The sequence below is a fragment of the Mangifera indica genome, unplaced genomic scaffold (genome assembly GCF_011075055.1).
Source record: "Mangifera indica cultivar Alphonso unplaced genomic scaffold, CATAS_Mindica_2.1 Un_0002, whole genome shotgun sequence".
NCBI classification, from domain to species: Eukaryota; Viridiplantae; Streptophyta; class Magnoliopsida; order Sapindales; family Anacardiaceae; genus Mangifera; species Mangifera indica.
In genome coordinates this window covers 1,245,459-1,268,495 of record NW_025401094.1, presented here as the reverse complement: position 1 = coordinate 1,268,495, position 23,037 = coordinate 1,245,459, and the positions used below count along the sequence as shown (strand labels likewise).

General features: G+C 34.0%; 2 protein-coding genes and 1 long non-coding RNA gene across 3 annotated transcripts in view; 2 read left to right on the top strand and 1 right to left on the bottom strand.

Moving 5' to 3' along the window:
- Positions 1–792: 792 nt before the first annotated feature.
- On the top strand, positions 793–4,071 carry LOC123205250 (probable disease resistance protein At1g61310). Its single transcript, XM_044622170.1, has 2 exons — positions 793–2,148; positions 4,015–4,071. The coding sequence occupies exons 1-2, from the start codon at positions 793–795 to the stop codon at positions 4,057–4,059; spliced, it is 1,401 nt and encodes a 466-aa protein (XP_044478105.1). The 3' UTR covers positions 4,060–4,071.
- Positions 4,072–4,926: 855 nt separating this feature from the next.
- LOC123205186 (probable disease resistance protein At1g61190) overlaps positions 4,927–23,037 on the top strand; it is a 57,972-nt gene continuing 39,861 nt past the window's right edge. The window contains exon 1 of the transcript XR_006499810.1: positions 4,927–5,010. The gene's annotated coding sequence lies outside the window, so the exon portion shown is untranslated. The remainder of the gene's footprint in view (positions 5,011–23,037) is intronic.
- LOC123205197 lies at positions 14,257–15,473 on the bottom strand. The gene is made up of 5 exons (XR_006499818.1): positions 15,170–15,473; positions 14,860–15,077; positions 14,715–14,780; positions 14,425–14,605; positions 14,257–14,331 (listed from the first exon to the last, which is right to left on the bottom strand). It is a non-coding gene; the product is annotated as an uncharacterized LOC123205197 (long non-coding RNA).

Below are 23,037 nucleotides of genomic sequence, written 5' to 3'. Positions count from 1 at the left end.
TTCTTAATTTTGTTACAAGGATTTGAATATCTCTTTAAGAGCTGAATTACATGTCATTTACCTCTCTTTCCAACATTCTATCCATTATTGTTCATCCTCAATCTCTCACAATCAAAGACAATCAAAGACAATAAAAGCAAAAGATATAAAGTATCCTATGAAAATGCCTTTGGTAGAAATAAATCAAAATATATACAAGTCATTTTCTATGGTCTTTAGTTTGAAAACAATATGTATATACTATATCGAACACATTTTCAAATATTAGAGTTATTATGATACATCAAATGAACAATCTGAATTGTGTTTAATTTTTGAAATTTTTTTTAAATAATAATCAAGAATATGTTAACTCTTTTTAACTTCTTTTAAGGTAGAAATAATACATCAATCTGCATATTATAAAAGAAGAGAATATTAAGCAAGTAGCCTTGATTTAAGAGCAAAGGCAAAGATGGAACAAAGAAGACTTGAGTGGCAATTTAAAAATAAATGAATTCCAAAATACCAAAAGGAACTTTGGAAATTGTTTAAGTCATATAAGTCTATATGAAAGCTCCTCTGTTTTCCTCTGTTTTGTAGAATAGTTGAAATGATTCTTAACTCAAGAGTAGCTATGAAACAAAAGAATAACTTTGACACGAATGGAACCAAGAAGCCTTGTGACAAAAGGCAAAGGATAGATGTATTATAAGAGATGAATTACTTGCCATTCTCTTCTCTTTCCTACCTTCTATCCATCATTATTCATCCTCGATCTCCCAACAATAAAAAACACTCAAAATTTACATCATGGAAATTTGCACTTCATTTGTTGGTTCAATTTCTGAAATTATTTTCACCCGCTTATTTGATGCATCAGGACGTCAGATTGGCTACCTGCTTAAATACAATGACAACGTCGAAACTTTACAAAAGCAAGCTCAGAAACTCAAGGCTACCAGACACAGCATGCAATTGAGAATTGATGCTGCTGCAAGAAAAAGGGAAATTATCTTACCTGATGTCCAAAGCTGGATATCTGAAGTTGATAATGTCTCTGCAGAAGCAGAAGAGTTTTTGGAGGATGAACGCAATGTGAACAAGATGTGCTTCAAAGGGTGGTGTATTGATGTCCGATCGCGTTACCGGTTCAGCAAGGCGGCAAAGCGGAAGATAACGGTGATCACTCAGCTCCAAGAAGGTGGAACATTTCAAGCTATATCTCAGCCTGCTCTTCCTCCTTCAAGCATTATCGTTCCAACTGTTGGATTTTCTGGAATTTTTGAATCCAGAGAATCAATCAAGAATGAAATTATGGAGGCCTTGAAAGATGACAAGGTCAGCATAATTGGAATTTGTGGGATGGGGGGTGTGGGTAAAACCACTCTGGTGAAACAAGTTGGCAAACAAGCCGAGGAAGAGAAGTTGTATGATTCAGTAGTTTTTGTAGTTGTGTCTCAAACCCCAAATATCATGGAAATTCAAAAAGTAATTGCTCACAAGCTAGGTCTGGAATCATTATTGGATTGTCCTGAATCAGAACGAGCAAGTTCCTTGTGGCAGAGAATTAAGGAGGAGAAACGAATCCTCATAATATTGGATGATGTTTGGGGAAGAATTAAATTGGAGGAGATTGGTATTCCTTTTGGGAAGGACCATAGAGGTTGTAAGATCATGCTTACCTCTCGAAGCAAAGATGTGTGTGATGAGATGGATTGTAACAAAATATCTATTGTTGGAACTTTATCAAAACAGGAATCGTGGGAGCTATTCAAGGAGGTTGTTGGAATGGATGTTGAAAATTCTGTCATGAGTCCAATCGCAAGAGAAGTAGTTGCCGAATGTGATGGCTTGCCAATTGCAATTGTGACAATGGCAAGGGCATTAAAAAGCAAAAATGAGCATGTGTGGATTGACGCAGCACGACAACTAAAAATGTCTACCCCAACAGATATCCCAGGGATGAAAGGAAGTGTGATTTCATCTTTGGAGTTGAGTATCAAATATCTAGAAAGCGATGATGCAAAATCATTGTTCTTCTTTTGTAGCGTGTTTCCAGAGGATTTTGAAATCCCCATTGAAGTTTTAGTTACATATGGAGTGGCTTTGAGGTGGTTCAAAAATGTTGAGACAATGAAGGATGTTAAACACAGAGTGCATGCTATTGTAAGTACACTGACCTCTTCTTTTCTATTGATTTATGAGAAAGACTCCTACTTTATGGAAGAATATGTAAAATTGCATGATGTTGTACGCGATGTTGCCCATATAATAGCACCTAAATACAACTAAATATTCTTGGTCAAAGCTGGCACTGGTCTAAAAGAGTGGCCAAACAGAGATACATATAAAGATCTCACATGTGTCTCATTAATGTCAAATGATATTAAAGAAGTGCCAGACGTGATGGAATGCCCAAAGTTACAGTCTTTACTATTGCAGGGAAATTTTAGAATGGTTTTCCCTAACAATTTCTTTCAAGGCATGAAAGATCTTAGAGTTTTAGACTTGAGTGAAATTCAATTATTGCCACTACCGGAGTCACTTTCTTTGTTGGCAAATCTTAGAACATTGTATTTTAATGGTTGTGAGTTAGGCGATTTATCTATTATCGGGCAACTAAGTAAACTAGAAATTCTTAGCCTTAACAATTCTAATGTTAGTGAGATCCCAGAATCTTTTAGTCGATTAATTCATTTGAGATTATTAGCTTTGAACGATTGTGAAATGCTTGCACGAATAGCACATGGTGTCATATTTTCTCTGTGTAAATTGGAGGAGTTGTACGTTTTAAAAAGTTTTGAGCATTGGGATTCCGAAAGAGATGAGGGGGGTTTGAGAAGCAATGCAAAGCTTGCTGAGGTACAATCTTTGTCTAGATTGACTAGCTTGCAAATTGCTATCCCAAACTTGGATTTCTTAATTGATAATGATGTGTCGTTCAAAAACTTATCAAACTTTGCAATAATAATAGGTGGTGTAGGATATGTTGAAAAACACAACTTTATGATTTATTCAAAAGAATATTCAAGAACATTGTTGATGTCAAATGATGATAAGGTTACGATTTCAGGATTGATTAATTGCCTAAAGAATTTGGTAATTGAACAAACGGAATATTTAGAAGTAGGCTGGTGTGAATCAGTGGTATATATATTTGATTGTGAAGTGCTTAAGGTGACATATGGAAAAACAAAGTTGCTTTCGTCATTAAAGGAACTATATTTGAGAGATCTGCCAAACATGACACATATATGGAAAGGTGAAACTCAATACATAAACCTTTGCAACTTGAAGAGAATAAGATTACTGTGGTGCCCAAAGTTAGTTAAACTATTTTCACAAGATTTATTGCAGAGTCTTATTTGTTTGGAAGAAATGGATATAGATTATTGTGACAATTTAGAGGAGATTTTCATAATGAAAGAAGAAGAGGAAATAATACCACCAAGGAAAGATCTCACCACAACCTCCTCAAGTTTGGGAAACTTAACTTCTATAGAAATAGGAAGTTGCCATAAATTAAAAAGTCTCTTCACCCCCACCATAGTCAAAAACCTTGTGAAGCTCAGTAGCCTTATAATACGTGCTTGCTCAACATTAGAAGAAATAGTCACAACTGAGAAAGTATCATCATCATTAGCAGAGAAGATTGTTTTTCCTAGTTTGTCCAAATTGGAGCTTTTATGGCTACGTAACATTGGTTGTTTTAGCTCAAGCTCATATTCTATTGAATTTCCAGTTTTAGAAACGCTTGTAATAATTGAATGTCCAAATATGAAGATTTTTGGTTATGGAGAACAACTGACACCAAAGCTCAACAAAGTTGTGAAAAATTTGATTAGTTTCGACAAAGAACGATGGATGGGTAACCTGAACTCTACAATTGAGCAATTGTTCATAGAAGAACAAGTATGTGAATTAGATAATTGTTGATTGTAAATATTTTTGAATAAATTGTATTGTCTTCTTAAAATATGTTTAGTTAGCAGTATGACATTAATAATCTAAAAATTGTGATTGGTTTTGCAGGAGAAAATTGCAAGGAAACGACTAATTGGTATGAATTATGTGTGATACCCCTAGGCGAATCCCACATCGACAAAGCACGGGAGAGATGCTGGGTCTATGTGTGCTCTGTCTTTGGATCCCACATTGGTTAGTGGTGGGAGAATTGGATTGGTTAAATAGCCTGTGAGCTCCTTAACTATTAAGACGCGTTTTGGGTTGCAAAGCCCAGAAGCAAACCCATGATGGACTGTGTGTCCAAAGTGGACAATATCTTGACAGTGGGCCGGGTTATTGGACCTGGGGTGTTACAAATGGTATCAGAGTAACTCCGCGTGTCCTCTTGAACGATGGTGGGGCAAACCTCAGCGAGGACGCTGAGTCCCGTAAGGGGGGGTGTATGTGATACCCCTAGGCGAATCCCACATCGACAAAGCACGGGAGAGATGCTGGGTCTGTGTGTGCTCTGTCTATGGATCCCACATTGGTTAGTGGTGGGAGAATTGGATTGGTTAAATAGCCTGTGAGCTCTTTAACTATTAAGACGCGTTCTTGGGCCAAGCCCTGACCAGGCCTCTGAGTCCAAGGAACAAAACCCCAAAAAGGCTGGGCCGTAAGGGGACAATATCTTGGCAGTTGAGTGAGGGCCCACTCGTTTCCCTGCAAGACGCGTTTTGGGTTGCAAAGCCCATAAGCAAACCCATGATGGACTGTGTGTCCAAAGTGGACAATATCTTGACAGTGGGCCGGGTTATTGGACCTGGGGTGTTACATTATGTATCACAAATTCAATAACAAATTATTATTCTTGTTGAAGTAATTTAAAGATTTTATATTTGTAATTACATCTTTGAATTTTGAATTCTTAAAAACACTACTTCTCTTATGTCTCTATTGTCTGAATTACAGAAGAAAAAGTAAAAACAGAAAAGTGAAAAGGATTAAACACCAACTGAGACAATGATGGGATCGATGGAAAGCTAGCAGGGGAGACATGTTTCATAAGCTCGTTTAATCAAGGTACTGAAATTCCCTCCCTCTAAGGCCTACTTGCTGACAAAAGGGAAGGAAAGTCCTGAGTTCAACCTCTGTCACTCTTGTGAAAATTTTTAATTAATTACTTAATTTAAAAAAAAAAAAAAGAAGGGAAGCAATTCTACAGGGGAAATTAGGATAATTTTACAAGTATAGAGGGCTTTTAATAATTATATTCAAAGTGAGGGTGCACGTGGCCGGATCTGGGATTTTTTTAATATTATAAATTTGTTGTAACCGAAATGGTAGCTTTACCTTTATTTTTTCACGAACTGATCCCTACAATTACCTTTACTTTTTTACTTAAAGGCGAAGGAAGATCTTCCTGTTAAAATCAACGGCCTTGGGCTTCCTGTCGATACCATCTGCCGCAACCCTAAAGGCTTTGAGTTCGACAAAGAAGTGTGCTCATGGCAGTGGTATGTGGTGCACTTTTCTCTTTTATTTTCTTTTATAATACTGTAGATTCTCTGTGTTGTTAATTTGCTCATTTTCTATGAATGCGGTGGATTTAGTTAGATTGAGCTGACTTTTCTATTAGAAATAAACTTTGATTTAATTAGTTGAAGATGGACAAAATCTGAAGTGTAATTAATTGATTTGATTGGATTTTTTTATCTTGTCAGAAAAAAAACAAAGTGAAAAAAGAGTTCAAAAACAGTAAAATCAATTTTCAAATTACTTGCCTATATGTTCAGGAACTTTGGGCTTCAATGGCATGGGTCCTTGTTATGCAGGGCTTGAGTTATGTTCTTATTATGGTGTTCAAAATTTGAAACAGCTCCCATTAGATGTTTCTCTTTTGTTTAAATAACAATGAGAAGAAGGAGAAGAAAAAGCAGTGAAAATTATCTGAAAATATATCAACTGAGACTTCATTCTGCAATGTATACTGGTGTGAATCAGGTTCATCAATTTTTTATGAACACAATGAAATTAAACATTAACTTAATATTGATTAATGAACTTCAAAGAGGCAATCTAATATCTAATAAATCGAAGTGAGAATTGTTTTTAATGTTCATTTCCTAGCAATGCAAGATCTTGGGATGCTTATATATGAATTCAAATGAATTGTAAATATTTATACTATTTGTACAATATTTAGATGTAAAATACTTTTTTCTTTCTTCAATGGCTTGATTCCCCCATACCATAATCCCAGCAAAATAGTTTGTTTAGATTCACATCAGAAAATTGTAACTGAAAATGCAGGGGAGTACAGGGCAAGGAATTGTAGCAGAAAAGGAAAAGCAGACAAGCTGAAGAGGTTTTCGATATCATTTGCAATTTATACTGTTGAATTTTAATTCCTTAAATTTTTCCTAGAAATAGCAAGGAATAAAATCCTTACTTCAATATTAATGATTATGCATTATCAATATCACAAACAGGTGGGCAATTTCAGTGTGGCAAGATTGCACGCTGATGGAAACTTAGCAGATGAGATACTTGTCATATGCCAAATTAATTTGTCATACTGATACAGTTCTTTTCTTTTTGAACATAGAGTATTAAGAAAACATTCATTTGGTTGAAATTTTTGATGCAAAATTTAGGGGAAAACAAGCTTGAAAACAAGTACGTCAACAAATTGCCATCAATGTATTCTCATTATTACATTATGTGTAAGCTCAAATGACTTAGTGATCAAATATAAAGGAAATAATCATGAACAAGAAAGGAGAAAAGGCGGATGTTTGCATCAACAGAGAAGATGGTGTTCCTAGCTTAAATAAGATGAAACTTACTTTGTTTCAGAAGAGGATTTATCCACAGTTCTCTATTTCGACTACTAGGTCAAGAATCTGTCTGCTGGAGAGAATATTTAGGTGCTGCTTCTGTTTTAGTATATTCTCTCATTGCTTGCCTGTGGTAAATTATTTTTTATATCATAAACCATTTCTGAGTGAGAATAATATGCCAGGCAAGATGCATAAATATCAAGGCTGCCTGTTTCTATCATACAGGCCCTAGTATCAACAATTGGATGATGTGATTCAGAAAGCGTTGGAGAAATTCCCTAAGCCTGATGAGGTGCATTTAAATTTCTTGAAATACTCTTTCTTTATATGATTCTTTTGCAGCACAAAAATCAGTATATATATTAAAATATGACTTGCCTTGGTTGTGGTGATTTGATGGGATTAGTCTCTACAACTTTTCTCTGACTTTTATATGTGGAACTACAGGTAATGAAATTCTTTAGTGCCTATGGAGTACTAGTCAGTTATGTTGAGAATGCTAGTGATCCGTAAAAAAGACCAGATGGAGGAGTGCAGAACTTGAAAAACTGTGGATTTGACAACAATCATATTCTGATTTGTCAGGTTGGACAGTAAAACCCAATTTCATAAGTTTTAGATGCATCTTTCTTGTCTGCCCGTAATGATGGGTGCTGTCACAACTGTTGTTTATTGATTTTCTTGAGCTCTAATATTTTTTCCTACCATTAGGTTGGGAATGTTTTGTTGGTTAATTCCTTGGAATATTTCTTTCTTTCCCCTTCTTTTGTTTTGTTAGTCGAGTAGGGCCTGTGCAATGGTGGAAGCCCGACAATGATGAAGTTCTCGTTGAGCTTGGCCAGAAGGGTGTTAAGAGTCTTCTTGTAGTACCAGTCAGGTGCTTGACTAATTACAAAAACAGTAATTTTGTAGTTGATATTGGCCCTAAAATGGCTATCTACAAAATAAAATTAATTATAGTATTTACAATTGCAGCTTTGTGAGTACGCACATAAAAAGAATACCAACTACATATTTTTTTAGGCTTCCGGTCGATACCATCTGCTGCAACCCTAACACTTTGAGTTTGACAAGGAAGTGTGCTCATGGCAGTGGTATGTGCTGCTCTTCTCTTCTATCACAACTTTAGTTACTGTTTTTTTGTTAGTTTGCTCATTTTCCATCAATGTGGTGGGTTTAGTTAGGTTGGGCCGTCTTTTCTATAACAAATGAACTTTGATTTAACTATCTAGAGATAGACAAAATCTGAAGTGTAATTAATTGTAATAGAAGTAAGGGCAGAAGGATTACCTGAAATACATTAACTGAGACATGATTCTGCTATACATACTGGTTTGAATCTTGTTCTTCAAATTTTTATAGTTAGAATCAAATTTAACATTAATTTTACATTGATTAAAGTTCATTTCCTAGCAATGCAAGAGCTTGTCATGTTTATGTAAGAATTCAATTCAATTGTAAATATTTATACTATTTGAACAATTTTTAGATGTAAAATACTTTCTTCTTTCTTCACTGGCTTGATGCCCCCTTACCATAATCACGACATAGTCTGTTTAGATTCACATCAGAAAAATGGTAACAGGAAATGCAGGGAAATACAGAGCATGGAATTGTAGCGGAAACAGAAAAGCGGACAAGATGAAGAGGTTTTAGATATCATTTGCAATTTATAGTCTGTTGAATTTTGATTCATTAATTTTTTTCGTAGAAATATCATCGAATAAAATCCTTATTGCAACATTAATGATTATGCATTATCAATATCACAAACAGGTGGGCATTTTCAGTGTGGCAATGGGCATGCTGATGGACGCTTAGCAAAGCAGACACATGTCATATGCTGATATAATTTTGGTTCTGCATTCCTCCACTCTTGCTGTTATAACTCCAATGCATATTTAATTTCTCATACTGATACAATTATATTGTTTTTGAGCATAGTATGAAGAAGGCATACATGTAGTTGAAAATTTGTAATGGAAAACTGAGGTGAAAACAAGTTTGGAAACAGGTATGTAACAGATTTCCGTGAATGTTTTCCCATTATTACATTATATGTAAGCTAAAATGACTTAATGCTTGAATATAGAAGAAAGAATCATGAATGAGAAAGGAGAAACGGCTGCTGCTTGCATCAACAATTGGGTCAAGCATCTGTGTTCTGAAGAGAATATCTAGGTGCTGCTTTTGAAGAGTATATTCTGTAATTTCTTGTCTGTAGTAAATCAATTTGTATATCATAAACCATTTCTGAGTGAGAATAATATGTCAGGGAATATGCATATATATCAAGGCTGTTTCTATCATACAGTCCTGGTATCCACTAGAGGTTACATCAAGTCTATGGTTGACATGATTCAGAAAGAGTTGGAGAATTCTCTAAGCCTGAGGAGGTGCATTTAATTTACAGATAGACTTTTCTTGTTTATGATTCTTTTGCAGCACAAAATCAGTAAATATATTAAAATTTGACTTGCCTGGGTTGTGGTCATTTGATGGGATTAGCTCTCTACAACTTTTTGTTTTGCATCTATATGTGGAACTACAGCTAATGTAATTCTTTACTTCCCATGTAGTATCATTTACTTATGTTGAGAACGCTGGTGATCTGTACAAAGACCAGATGGAGACGTGCTGAACTTGAAAGTCTGAGGATTTGACAACAATCATACTTTGGCATGCCGGGTCTAACTGTAAACCCAGTTTCATAAGTTTTAGCTTCCATCTTTCTTAGCTGTCCTTAATTATGAGCATTATCGTAATTGTTGTCTACCGACTTTCTAGATGACATATTTTTTTTCCTCTTCATTAGGTTGGGCACTATAATGTTTGGTTGGTTAATTCCTACACTGATGAAGTTCTTGTTGAGCTTGGCCAAAAAGTTTTTATAAGTCTTCTTGCATTTCCAATCAGGTACCTGATTAGTTACCAAAATAGCAATTTTGTGTGTTGATATGAGCACTAAAATGGCAATATACAGAGTTAAATTTATTGCAGTATTTACACTTGTAGCTTTGTGAGTGAACGCATAGAAACATTTAAGAGAGATTTGCAAGGAGTACGGGGAGTTAGCTCTTGAATCCAGCATTCAAAAGTGGGGACATGTACCTGCCCTCAACAAACAGGTATGTAACAAATTGCTATTAATATTTTCCCATTATTACATCATTTGTAAGCTCTTATGACTTAAATGCTTGAATATAGAACAAATAACATGAATGAGAAAGGAGAAAAGGCTGCTGCTTGCATCAACAGAGAAGATGGTGTTCCTAGCTTAAACAATATGAAACTTACTTTGTTTCAGCAGAAGTTTTTATCCACAGTCCTCTATCTCTACAAGTGGGTCAAGCCTCTGTGTTCTGAAGAGAATATTTAGGTGTTGCATCCGTTTTAGTATATTCTTTAATTTCTTGCCTGTAGTATATCAATTTGTATATCATAAAACCATTTCTGAGTAAGAATAATATGTCAGGGAAGATGCATACCTATCAAGGATTTCTGTTTCTATCATATGGTTCTGTTGTCAACGAGAAGGTTACATCAAGCCTGTGGCTGACTTGATTCAGAAAGAGTTGGAGAAATTCTCAAGTCCTTAGTGGTCATGATATTCTTTAGTTCCTATGGAACCTTAAAGGCCAAGGAGTTGACAATGATCATACTCTGACATACCAGGTTTGACTGTAAAACCCAATTTCATAAGTTTTAGCTTCCATCTTTCTTGTCTGTCCTAAATAATGAGCACCGTCAAAACTATTGTCTATCCATCTTTCTTCATCTCTGATATTTATCCTCATCATTAGGTCTGGCATACAATGTTTGGTTGGTTAACCCCTTGGAATATTCATTTCTTTCCCACTTTTTTGTTTTTTAGAGTCGAGTAGGGCCAGTACAATGGTTGAAGTTCTACACCGATGAGGTTCTCATTGAGTTTGGCCAACGAAAGTGTTATGAGTCTTCTAACATTTTCATTCAGGTATATGATTAGTTACAAATATAGCAATTTTTGGTGTCTATATGAGCACAGAAATGGCTATCTACAAAGTTAAATTAATAGTTGTATTTACAATTGCAGCTTTGTGAGTGAACACATAAAAACACTTGAAGAGATTGACATGGAGTACAGAGAATTGCAGATGAATTGAAAGCAGCTAGAAATGGAAGTAAATGACTGCGTCCCATTCCCAGATGCAAACTGAGAGCCATACTCTTCAAAAGCAGAGTGAAGGTCATGATGAAATTTAGCAGAGATCGTAGGAAAGGAAGTTAACTGTAAGTGATGCTGTGTCCCACCAATTGGACTACTACGTTGTCAGTTAATGATAAATCATCGCAGTTTTCACAAATTCATGAAATCATTTTATAGTATTGGATCCTGTTACTGATGCCTGTCAAGAAAATATTTTGCTATTAGATCTAACACTGTCTTGAGAGAAAATTGTAACTGTGAAAGTACTATTAGATCTAATGCTATAAATGGTTAATGTTTTATTATTAGGTGTTGGCCTAATCCCTTCGCAATTACCACAGATTTTCCTTTTGAAAATTCACCTATTTAAAATGGTTAATGTTTAAATGGGTGAAAACTAATTATTTCAAACTTAAAGGGTAAAGAATTGTTAATTTATCAAACCTTGAGTGGGAAACGATCATTTGGCCTGTTAATAATAATTATATATATACCCATACAAACCTAAACTACTTTTGATTAGTATATTGTGATATCAAAAAATTTTCAATAAAACCATGTGTACTTGTAATTAATTGATTTTTTATCGCTTGACCCATGGATCAAGGCCCGCAAATAAAACGGACCGCATCAGGGCCTCACCAGTCAACATGAAAGAACCCATCAAATTTTAAAAAATTTAAAAATTATATTTTTGTGGGTGGGCCTAAAAAAATCTCAGAAGGGTATAACTTCCCATAACGTGGGCTGTTATGGGTCTTAAGTTCGGTAGGCCAGCATAGTCCAAAGCCCTAGACACAACACGACACACGGTATGCTGAACCTTGATAAGCTCCATTGAGGATAAATTTTTGTGATGTTATAGTGATGGTCAAATTAGAGGGTGGGTTATTGGTCATGTAATGATTCAGCCAAATGAAGTTCATAAGGAAAATTATAGTCCTAGTTTTATTTCGACGGTTGGACACATATTTCTAGATTAAAATAACACATAAAAATGTGAAATTTTATTAAATTGTGTCTGATCTAGTTTAATTTCAATAATCAATAAAGATTTAGTAAAATTATACTATAGTCAATGTAATCTTATTATAGCCAACTTGTATTTTAATTTTTCCTTTTTTCAAAACTTTGAAAGTGTTAAATAATTATTACGCCATTCTATAATTTATTATTTTATTTTTTATTGAGTTAAGTTTTTTTATAAGAATTTGTAATTTAAGCATTCATACCGTGGGAAGATAGTTTAGGTGGGAAAAGTATTCGACTCTAAAATATATCTATGTATTTAAAGGAGAGAAGTTACAATAATTCAATTTAGGACATTTATATGTTTTTTGCAATTTATTTTAACGAAAATTTGATAAATTTATTGAGAATGATTTCAAATTTTAATATCAAAATTTAATTATTAAAAAACTATTATTTTGATGAAATAAAAAAAATAAAATTTAATGTAATTTGATGAAATAAAAACAGTAACAATGAAATTTAATGGATGAATGGGTGGGTATCTGGATTTTCAATAGGTAGTGGGTGGAAAGTGGATTTGCACCAAACCTTGGGTGGGAAATAGTGATTTGGCCCTGCAAAACAATGAGAAACAACAATAGCAGCATTCCAGCAACAACAACAACAATATTTCAGCAGCAAACAACAGCAAACTATCAGCAGCAAGATATTCTTCATACAGCCATATACCAGGTCCTCTAGCTTCTTCCAAGGCATAATTTCAGGATTTGCATCATTCTCAGTATTAACCATGAATTTGTCCTGCATGAAAAAAAAGTTTAACCAGTCACACAATGTTGTGATGTGCTTCCAAAGTCCAAAAAATACAAAAGATACCAGCCAATAACATAACAAATAATTTGATTTTAACGATGTTTTTCTTAGATTATAATTAAAATGTAATGAAAACAGAGCTTAATTACTTATTACCTGTGGCTTCAGGGTGTTAGTTATTGTTCACTTTGCACAAGATGACAGTTGACGAAAACAGAGCCTAATAACATGTTAAACATTGCAAGAAAATTTGTCAACAGTTTCCCAGATTGAGTCTTGAAGAGGGTAACAATGAAGGCTCAAGAAATCTCTCTAGTTGCCCACCTTTTCGATCTTAACATTAAAACTAGTGGAGAGTCTAGTGGTTTTAGAAGGGTCATCAGAGTAACTCTTCAACCTCCCACTCTCCGGCAGTTTGAAAAATTTTCTTGCAATGTTTAACATGTTATTGATCATTTCCCCTGAAATTCCGTGGTTCTTCACCTAGATGGACAGGTGTATATACATACACAGATTAAGAATTAGTCAAGTTAAAAGATTATCGCAAATAATAAAGGATAAACCTGAAAGAAACCCTCGTGGCGGCATGCTAAACCAATCTGTTTGATGATTTCACAGTGGCAGGGGCCGTCAAGACCATCAAGGTCGACAAGAGGAATAAAAGAAGCATCTGATACTCGGACTTGTGTGAGATTTGGACGGTCATTGATGGGTCTGATGTAATTAGAGGGAACATTTTGAACAGCGGATGAAAAGACAGAGAGGGTGGAAGTGGTAGGTGTAGCCATATGGATGATGAATTGAAGATGGTGGGTTAGAATCAGGTAGTGTTGAATTTATAGGAATTAGGAAAACAAATTGCAGCATGAAAGAAGAGAGAGGACAAGGTAGCAGGAATTGGCGACTGAAAATTGGTGCTGGACGATAGATATCAATGTCAGCTCCGATTGAGTGTGCCGTTAGAATTGACAAAATAATTGCTACTGTTGTATTCAAAAATCTTAATCTGGGAGTGGGAAACAAAGTGATTGAAATTTCAATATTAATACATTTCTCAAACAGAAATAAATCTTACAGTTCAACAGAATAAAAGGAGCTAATCAAAATCATCTAACAAGAATGTGAAATTTCTACTTTCTCGTATACAAACAAGTGTCCACCATTGTTAATGAGAGAATTAGGTAAGTTTTAGCTCATGAACTATGGATATATCTCTGCCATTCAAAACACCTTTCAACATTTAAACCTCGGAGTGTTCTGGTCGAAGAAACTTGGGGCAGTAGTCCTAATGGAGCATTCCTCCATTGATCAGTCACTCATCTATTTAGGCCAACCAAAGTTCAACAAATTAACTCCAATGAAAATTAAACTCTGCATTGTGGCAGACAGGAGCATAACTGGTTACTATATATAAATGTTCAAAATCATAATTAGAAAAGATAAACAACAGGATAATTACATGATGGTGTTAACAAAAGGCTTTACGAAATCTTGTTAGGTGAAAAAACTAACCAGAAGATGGAAAGAAAGCCTCAATAGAATCTCATTGGAGAATTTACTCCACACAAAGGCTGCATAATTTATAAACTGCCAGAGACAACAATTATCAGTATACAAATAAGTGTAACATGCGTGGATTTTAAAAGTTTGCTTTTTGAATGATCTTTTTAAAAGCCATACCTGTCATTGATTGGGAAAGGCAGCACGTAGCAGTATCCAATTCTATTTTTTCATCTCCCATCGTTGTTGGGGAGAAACAATAACTGATGAACATAGAAACTGCAGATCTTCCCAAAGACCTCATCCCAGAAGAATAAAAGTAATATAGAAAGCCACACAGCATTAAACTTCCTTTCTCCACCTAATTCAAAATTAAGGGTGCTAGTTTAGGATGACAATTAAACTTTCCAACGACTTTATTATCTCAAAAAATACATATATATATGTATATATTAAAAGGGACAGCTTACATGGAAAATCAAAACAGAGATCAAACAGGTTACATTGTAACCCTTTGCAGTGAATCCTCCCCTCCCCTGTAACAATAATCATTATTAATTAGAACATTTGAAATGAAACATTAAATAAGTATATAGAATATCAATTACCAATTACCTGTTTTCTTGTATCACTGCATCATTGAGAGCACCAAAAGAACCACAATCTGAAACCAGAATGGAAACTTCTTCAGAGCCAGTAAAAATAGAACAAAACACACACACACATATATATATTCAACAATTGATCAATTTAGTCCAAACTTTTGTTGCCTCCAAACTCTTTGATGAGTTGATGTAGCTCCTAGCCGTATCCAAATTTAGTCCCTCATAGACCTGGAAACAATTGGAAAAATTAGGAATTTCATTGCATTAACACAACGGAAGGCTATAGATAAAGCAAGTATTCCCTAGAACATTAGACATACAAGTTTCTTGTGAAATTGTTGAAAAGCCAGGCAAAACTTTTCTGCATCAGCTGAACTTACCTATAAGACACATCAAGAAAAATCAGGTTTCACCAAAGTAATAAGTTAACTACACCATTTCTATAAACTTAAAAGAAGCCTGTATCACAGAAGAAGATGCACTTATAATCATTGTTAAAAAAAATGAATAATTCATTTCCAATAATTATAACAAATTAGTAGCATAACACTAAGGCATCTCAAAAGATGGAATTAAATCAATCCCATGTCTATCTGTTCTGTTAACATCCATTAGTTTTGAAGGGAAAATGAACTTTGAAAAAGAAAATGAAGCAAGAAAATAACTAGAGCAGGCAGGTTGGGGTGGCTTTATTTTAAAATATTCTATATTATATCTTAAAAACAGCTTAAACAATATTTTTTCTGTAATTCATCCATAAAGTGAAGACTTCTAAAATTCATTGTAAGGGTAGCCTTAGTAATAAAAGAAGTTGGTGAGTTTTGGTGGCACACTAACAGGTGATTTAGTGGAGAATCTACAGAAGTGTAATGTCTTCATGACAACAAATAGAAGCTGTTAGAATTATACACCATCCACATGAAAAGAAAATCTAAAAATCATGACAATTGTCTAGCTATTGCAGGAAAAATCATCTCGTGAAATAACTAGATTGAACGAACATAACTTGACTCTCCATCTGCATTTTATCTTCTTCATTCGAAGCATCTTGCCACTCATCTAGCCTCTGTACAAATTTCAAAATAACTTAAGCCTGCGCAAAATATACACTCAGCAGGATGGTATGCTGCAGATAGTAACAAAACCAAACTGAACTAAGGTGAGGCAGCTTTTAAACCCAAGCAGAGTCATAAGACCGATAACAGTCAAGCTGAAAGAAATTGTGAGGAGAAAATCATGGCTTGCTAAACTTGCTCCACTACATCACTGGAAAAGGCAAAAAAAGTAACCAGAAGATGGAAAAAGCATTAAACTTCCTTTCTCCACCAAATTCAAAATTAAGGGTGCTAGTTTGGGATGACAATTAAACTTTCCAAACACTTTATTATCTAAAAAAATACATATAAATACATATATACATATATATATATATATATATATATATATATATATATATATATATATATATATATATATATGTATGTATGTATGTATGTATGTATGTATGTATAAAATAAAAGGGAGAGCTTACATGGAAAATCAAAGCAGAGATCAAACAGGTTACTTTGTAACCATTTGAAGTCAATCTTCCCTTCCCCTGTAACATTAATCATTATCAAGTACAACATTTGAAATGAAGCATTAAAGAACTGAAAAGAATATGAAATTACCAATAACCTGTTTTCTTGTTTCATTAGATCCTTGGGAGTACCATAGTAACCTCAATCTGAAACCAGACTGGAAACTTCTTCAGAGGCAGTAAAAATAGAAACACACATACCCAGAAGACTTTAAGAACTTATACTTAATTGAAAAAAAAAGAAATAATAAGTTGAAGTGATTAATTATTAAACTTGAAATAATAAAAAAGATACCAGACAGTAACATAACCAATATTTTGACTTAAACAATGCTTTTATTAGATTATAATTAAAATGTAATGAAAACAGAGCCTAATTACTTATTACCTGTGGCTTCTGGGGTGATGGTCATTGCTCACTTTGTACAAGTTGAGGATAGATGCTGATATCAGGGATGTGAGAGATCTTGGGCCAGTTCTCTCCTGTTTCCATGTTGTATCGTTCACTTAGAATAGGACATCCAATAATATCCAATTGCCGGAGTGTTGTCCTCTGCAGAAGGCTGTCTGGCAGTGCCTTTAACTTGGGGCAATCCTCAAGTCTTAACTCCTTCAGTTTGGTTAAAGTCGTCCAAGTGGAGGGGAATGTGTTGCCTTTGTAGTAGTATATCCGTAGACTCTCTAAATTTGGTGGTGGCTGTGAGGTTTCAAGTATTAGTTCATCATCCTCATCTAGTCTCTCCACTTCTCCACGTTTATCAAATTTTAAAATCAACTGATAGAGTTTTTCCTTGTTCTTAAAAACTTCTGCCAGTTTCCCATTGTTGACATCTGTTAAATTTCCCAATCCTCTTACTGTAAGGCTCCCTTCAAGACGATTCAAATTTTTCAGTCCTTCAAAACTGCATGCTTTGTCATCATGACCACCACCACCTCGTATGACAAATGAACCTAGACTTCGAAGACCTGTCAATTTCTCAACCCCTTTTGACGTGTAAAGTAGTGTACCCAAAAAATCATTATATTCTAAACGCCTCAAATTTACTAATTTTTCAATCCCTTAGGTAATGTTATGAGGGATTCCGTTCTAGCAGTGTGTAAATTAAATAATTCACACAAACTTTCAGGCAATTTTATTATTTTGTACAAAGAATTGCTAGACAATTCAAGATGTCTTAAATGTATCAATTTTCTTATCTCCTTTGGAATCTCTTCAATATTCAATTCACCATCCAACCGTAATAACCGTAAACATGCCAATTCATTAAATAATCTCACTAGAACATCACTATTCAAGCAATTAGTGCCACCATGAGAATATGTAAGTAGGAGACTACGTAGCCATTTTAATCTAAAAGTAGATTCAGGAAATGAAGCCCTAACTTCAATAAAATCTATCATTAAGTGACGAACTTTGTCGTTAAAAGAGTTTTTAAGTGGGTCTTCAATGCCATAGACTTCAATTGATAAACACTCTTTGTCACCCAAAAATTGTGCAAAGTCGTGCACTATATCATGCATCTTATAATACGTATGCCGAGACTCATTCTTTTGCAAGAGAGATTTTGTCACTAAATAGTCAAAATACTCTTCACCAATCATCTTCTTGTTCTCATCATCTTTTTCTACCCTAAAATAACCTTGAGCCATCCATAAATTAATTAACATGTCTTTATAGATATAATTATAATCTTTTGGATATATGGAGCAATATACAAAACACTATTTTACCGTTGGAGGTAAATCATTATAACTCAACATCAAAGGGGTTAAAAGGTCTTTTTCAATATCTTCAAATTTCCACATTTCACTACCTAACACACGTTGCCATTGCTGTTTAAATTTTTTAAATCGCAAGAGACTCCCAATAGTTTTTATGGCAAGAGGAAACGCCTTACACTTCCTAACTATTTTGCTACTAATTTCTTCTAAATTTTCATACTCATTAGTAGGTCTTTTAGAAAGTGCTAGCTTTCTAAACAATGACCAATTCTCCTCATAAGACAATTCACTAACATTGATAATATCAATTGAACTCATCATACGTGCAACCAACTCTTTACGTATGGTAATTAAAATTTTGCTTCCACGACAACAATTCTTTAAACAATTATAAAATGGCTCCCATTTTTTGTAATTTTCATTCCACACGTTATCTAAAACAAGTAGAAATTTTTTATTTTTAATAGAGTCACAAATATGCTGAAGAAGAGATTCTAATTCTGCTACATTAGGAGTATAACCTTCGAGAGACTCAACGATGGTTTTGGCAATACTAACCTCATGAAAAGAATCTGATACACAAACCCATATTCTTTTATCAAAATTGTTCTTCACCTTATTGTTATTGTAGGCAAATTGAGCAAGAGTTGTTTTTCCAATTTCCCCCATCCCTACAAGCGAGATGACATGGAGGTTTTGTTCACTACCCTTACACAATAACTTGCTTACCAAATCATTCTTCAAATTATCTCTACCAATTATATCAGACACATCAATAAAAGAAGTAGTTTGCATTTGCTGATTATCAGGTTCCTCAATAGCCATAATCACATTAAGATTATAATCACTTTTCTGTTTGGCCATAGCATCTAACTTTTTATTTATATCAGTTATCCTAACTGCAATATCGTGACGTAAAACAGCTTCTTTAAAACCAAAACAAGGAGATGGAAAGAAGCAACACACCTTCGGAGCAATAGCATCATGATCATGACCTCCCTCAATTCGCAATTTCAAGATTGCAGTATTCCACTCATCCAGCACATCTTCCAGGTCATAGCATACATCTTTGAGACGATGTAACCATAGTCTCACAGCTGCATTCTTCATTTGTTTTTGCTCTGCATCAAATAGTACAGCTTGGATGGCCTCAAGGTTGTGCGTAAGGTTCTCTACTTCTTCGTCAACATCCCCAACATGGCTCACTTGTTTTCTGATGTAGCCAGACGCCTGCTCAGAAAGAACTGAACCCAGTTGCTTCAAGACAAAAGAAACAATTGCTTCAGCCATGGTATTGAATGATGAAAGGTAAAGTTATCAAATGTGTTTGTGTTTGTGAAAATGCTACCGTCCTTTGTTTCAAATGTTTATAATGCATGAAAGATGAGGAATATTTTAGGTTTTGGGCAAAGTGAAACCTCGGTTTGATGCTGGTTTAGGTATAAATAAAGCTAGCTATTCCAATTGTCCTTCCTTTCGTTTACCAGAAGTTCCTTTAAAGCAAAATCATTTCTGCTTCTTTCACAATTTGTCTTGCGTTACTTCGTATTTCATAAAGCAAGACTCCGAAGAATGAGTGTAAAACAAGTAACTGCAGAAAATTAAGAAAAGCAGATTCCTGAAAGCAAAAGTGAACAGGAGATTTCTGATTGATTTCTATGTGCTGTTCAAATATAAATCCTAAACAAGATTCCGACGTCAAATAATAAGAAAGGAATGAGGGTTAGGGTCTTGTTTTCACAATTGACAGAATTGCTCAAATTTTCATTTTCAAAATCAATTGAATTTTATTATAAATTATGAATATTCTATACCAAATGACTATTTCCCATCCAGCTTTAGCGAAACAGTAAAATTTTCACTCCTTAAATTAAAAAAAAAAAACTATTTTCTCATCCCAATGTTAAATCAATTAAAAAATATGTTTTTTTTTTAAATAAAATTATTGAAAAGATATAAACATAATTTTACTAAATATCACATTACTTCTAAAATTTTATTAAACATAATTTTACATCTAATTTATGTTAATTTTAATTTAAAATTATATTAAAAGTCCTCCATTTAAATTCTGTTTCATAATACCTGTGTGATTTGTAGACCAATATCTTCTCTAAGCAAAGCGCGAGCCATGGTTCTCTTTCCGACTCCTGGAAGGCCTTCAGTTATGTAATGACTGGATTTTTCAGGTTTCACCTGTTAATCTTAAAAGTTTTCACCATCATTTTGGTTTCTCTACCAAAAATCCCAGCATTTCATTCATACATTCAAATTAGTATCATAATCATTGTGGTCGAATCACATATCGAAAACTTAATTTTTCGTATCATGTATTGTGTATTGAGTATTATATCGTATCGTATAATACAATTTTTTAAAAATAGAATAACAAAAATTTTTTAATATACATATTATTATTTTGAAAAATATCATAAACATATCTAAAAATTTAAAATTTTTTCTTATATACACCTCTATTATATTATCATTTTTTTTTTAAAAAGTGCATTAATTCATTTCGGTAATATGTATTGTATCGTACGATACATCTACTATATCTTATTAATTTGATACACTTCATGACACATATAGTTTTCTATTTAGATCATATTATATGATAGAATACGTATCATGGATCGTATAATTGCAATGCAAAGTTAAAACGAAATCAAACAAAAAAAACACCGCAGTGCACAGCAATTCAGCTCCCTCTTTATGGTAGATGAAATCTTTCAACGCCTTACGCTGATGCTTCTTTGCCCAATTCAATATTTACTATTTAGGTAAAATGACATTTACAAAGAATTTTGATAAATAAATGAGAAAATGATTTTTTTTTCAAACTTAATCTATCAGAACCATAGGTCGCTTGATCAACATAAGTACCTTCACCAAGTTGAGATTCTTTATCTTAATTGAATAATACAAACCATTTAATATGATATGTTTGAGGCCGGCCGTGGAATTTATGGTTGAATTATAGCCTCCTATCTTCGGGATATTGTAGTTTTAATTTCCACAATGAAATTACGAAAAAAAACAAAAGTAGTTGCTTTCTCGTCTAGGTTAAGTGATAAAAAAGGAAACTCTATATATAATAGAATATGAGTTTAAGTCTTTTTTGATGATATATTAAAATAAAACTCTTAACTTACCTGATTCATGATTCAATGGATGTAGTAGTCATAGTATTTTTCTATCTCGTAGTTTTGGAAAACCATTCTCACAATCGTTAGATCTAATTTCTCTTTTTTTATTCATTTCATGTCAAAGAATAACCTATAACCCCTATTTTCAAAACATTCACAATTGTATATCAGTTTCTTATTAAGATAAAATTTCTTTTATTTCATCATTCTTTACAAAAAAAAAAAATCTTTTTTCTATTATTATTACAAAAAAAAACTCATTTCATTTCTCTTAATTACAAAACAATTATTTATTTTATAGAGTATAACTTAAAGATATTCTATTTATTTACTTGGCTATCATATAATTAGAATTTCTTTTCAGTGCCTTACAAATTTTGGCACATGATTCTTGTTTCTATTAGTAAAAGGAAACGATTGATTGAAAAAAAAAAAACAGCTCCCAAAATAGGATCCTATTTTGGCTGTAGATAAGGCAAAACGTACCAGAATCTGTCATTTCCAGAGGGCCACATGAGTTTGGTGAAACTCTGAGCTCCTTCCAAAGTGGTTAAATTTTCAGTGTCTACACGCTCATGTTCAGGGCAAAACGAGGTTGATCTTCTGAGAGGATGGTCGATCTGATGACCAGGTTTCTGCTGTTTGAGTTCTTTTGGCAAATCGAACAAATCCACACGATTTTACTGTGAAGATCCAAAGAAACTTGACTGCTTTCGATCACAAAGAAACTTGAGTTCTTTTATTTCAGTTTTGAATGTTTTGTAGAATAGTTGAAAAGATTCTGAACTCAAGAGTAGCTATGAAACAAAAGAATAACTTTGAAAAGAATGGAACCAAGAAGCCTTGAGACAAAGACAAAGGATAGAAGTATGATAAGAGATGAATTACATGCCATTCTCTTCTCTTTCCTACCTTCTATCCATCATTATTCATCCTCGATCTCTCGACAACAAAAACCACTCAAAATTTACATCATGGAAATTGTTATTTCATATGTCAGTTCAATTTCCAAAATTATTGTCAGCCGCTTGTTCGATGCAGCAGGCCTTCAGATTGGCTACCTGCTTAACTACAATGACAACATCGAAGCATTACGAAAGCAAGCTCAGGAACTCAAGGCTACCAGAGACAGCATGCAATTGAAAATTGATGCTGCTAAAAGAAACAGAGAAACAATCTTACCTGATGTCGAAAGCTGGATATCTAAAGTTGATAATGTCTCTGCAGAAGCAGAAAAGTTTTTGGAAGATGAAGGCAATGTGAAAAAGATGTGCTTCAAAGGGTAGTGAATTGATGTCCGATCGCGTCACCAGTTTAGCAAGGTGGCAAAGCAGAAGATAACGGTGGTCACTCAGCTCCAAGAAGATGGAAAATTTCAGACTCTATCTCTGCCTACTCCTCCTCCTTCAAGCATTATCATTCCAACTGTTGGATTTTCTGGAATTTTTGAATCCAGAGAATCAATCAAGAATGAAATTATGGAGGCATTGAAAGATGACAAGGTCAGCATAATTGGAATATGTGGGCTGGGGGGGGGTGTGGGTAAGACCACACCAGTGAAACAAGTTGGCAAACTAGCTGAAGAAGAAAAGTTGTATAATTCAGTAGTTATGGTAGTTGTGTCTCAAACCCCAAATATCATGAATATTCAAAGAGAAATTGCTTACATGCTAGATCTGAAATCATTACCTGATTATCCTGAATCAGCACGAGCAAGTCTCCTGTGGGAAAGAATTAA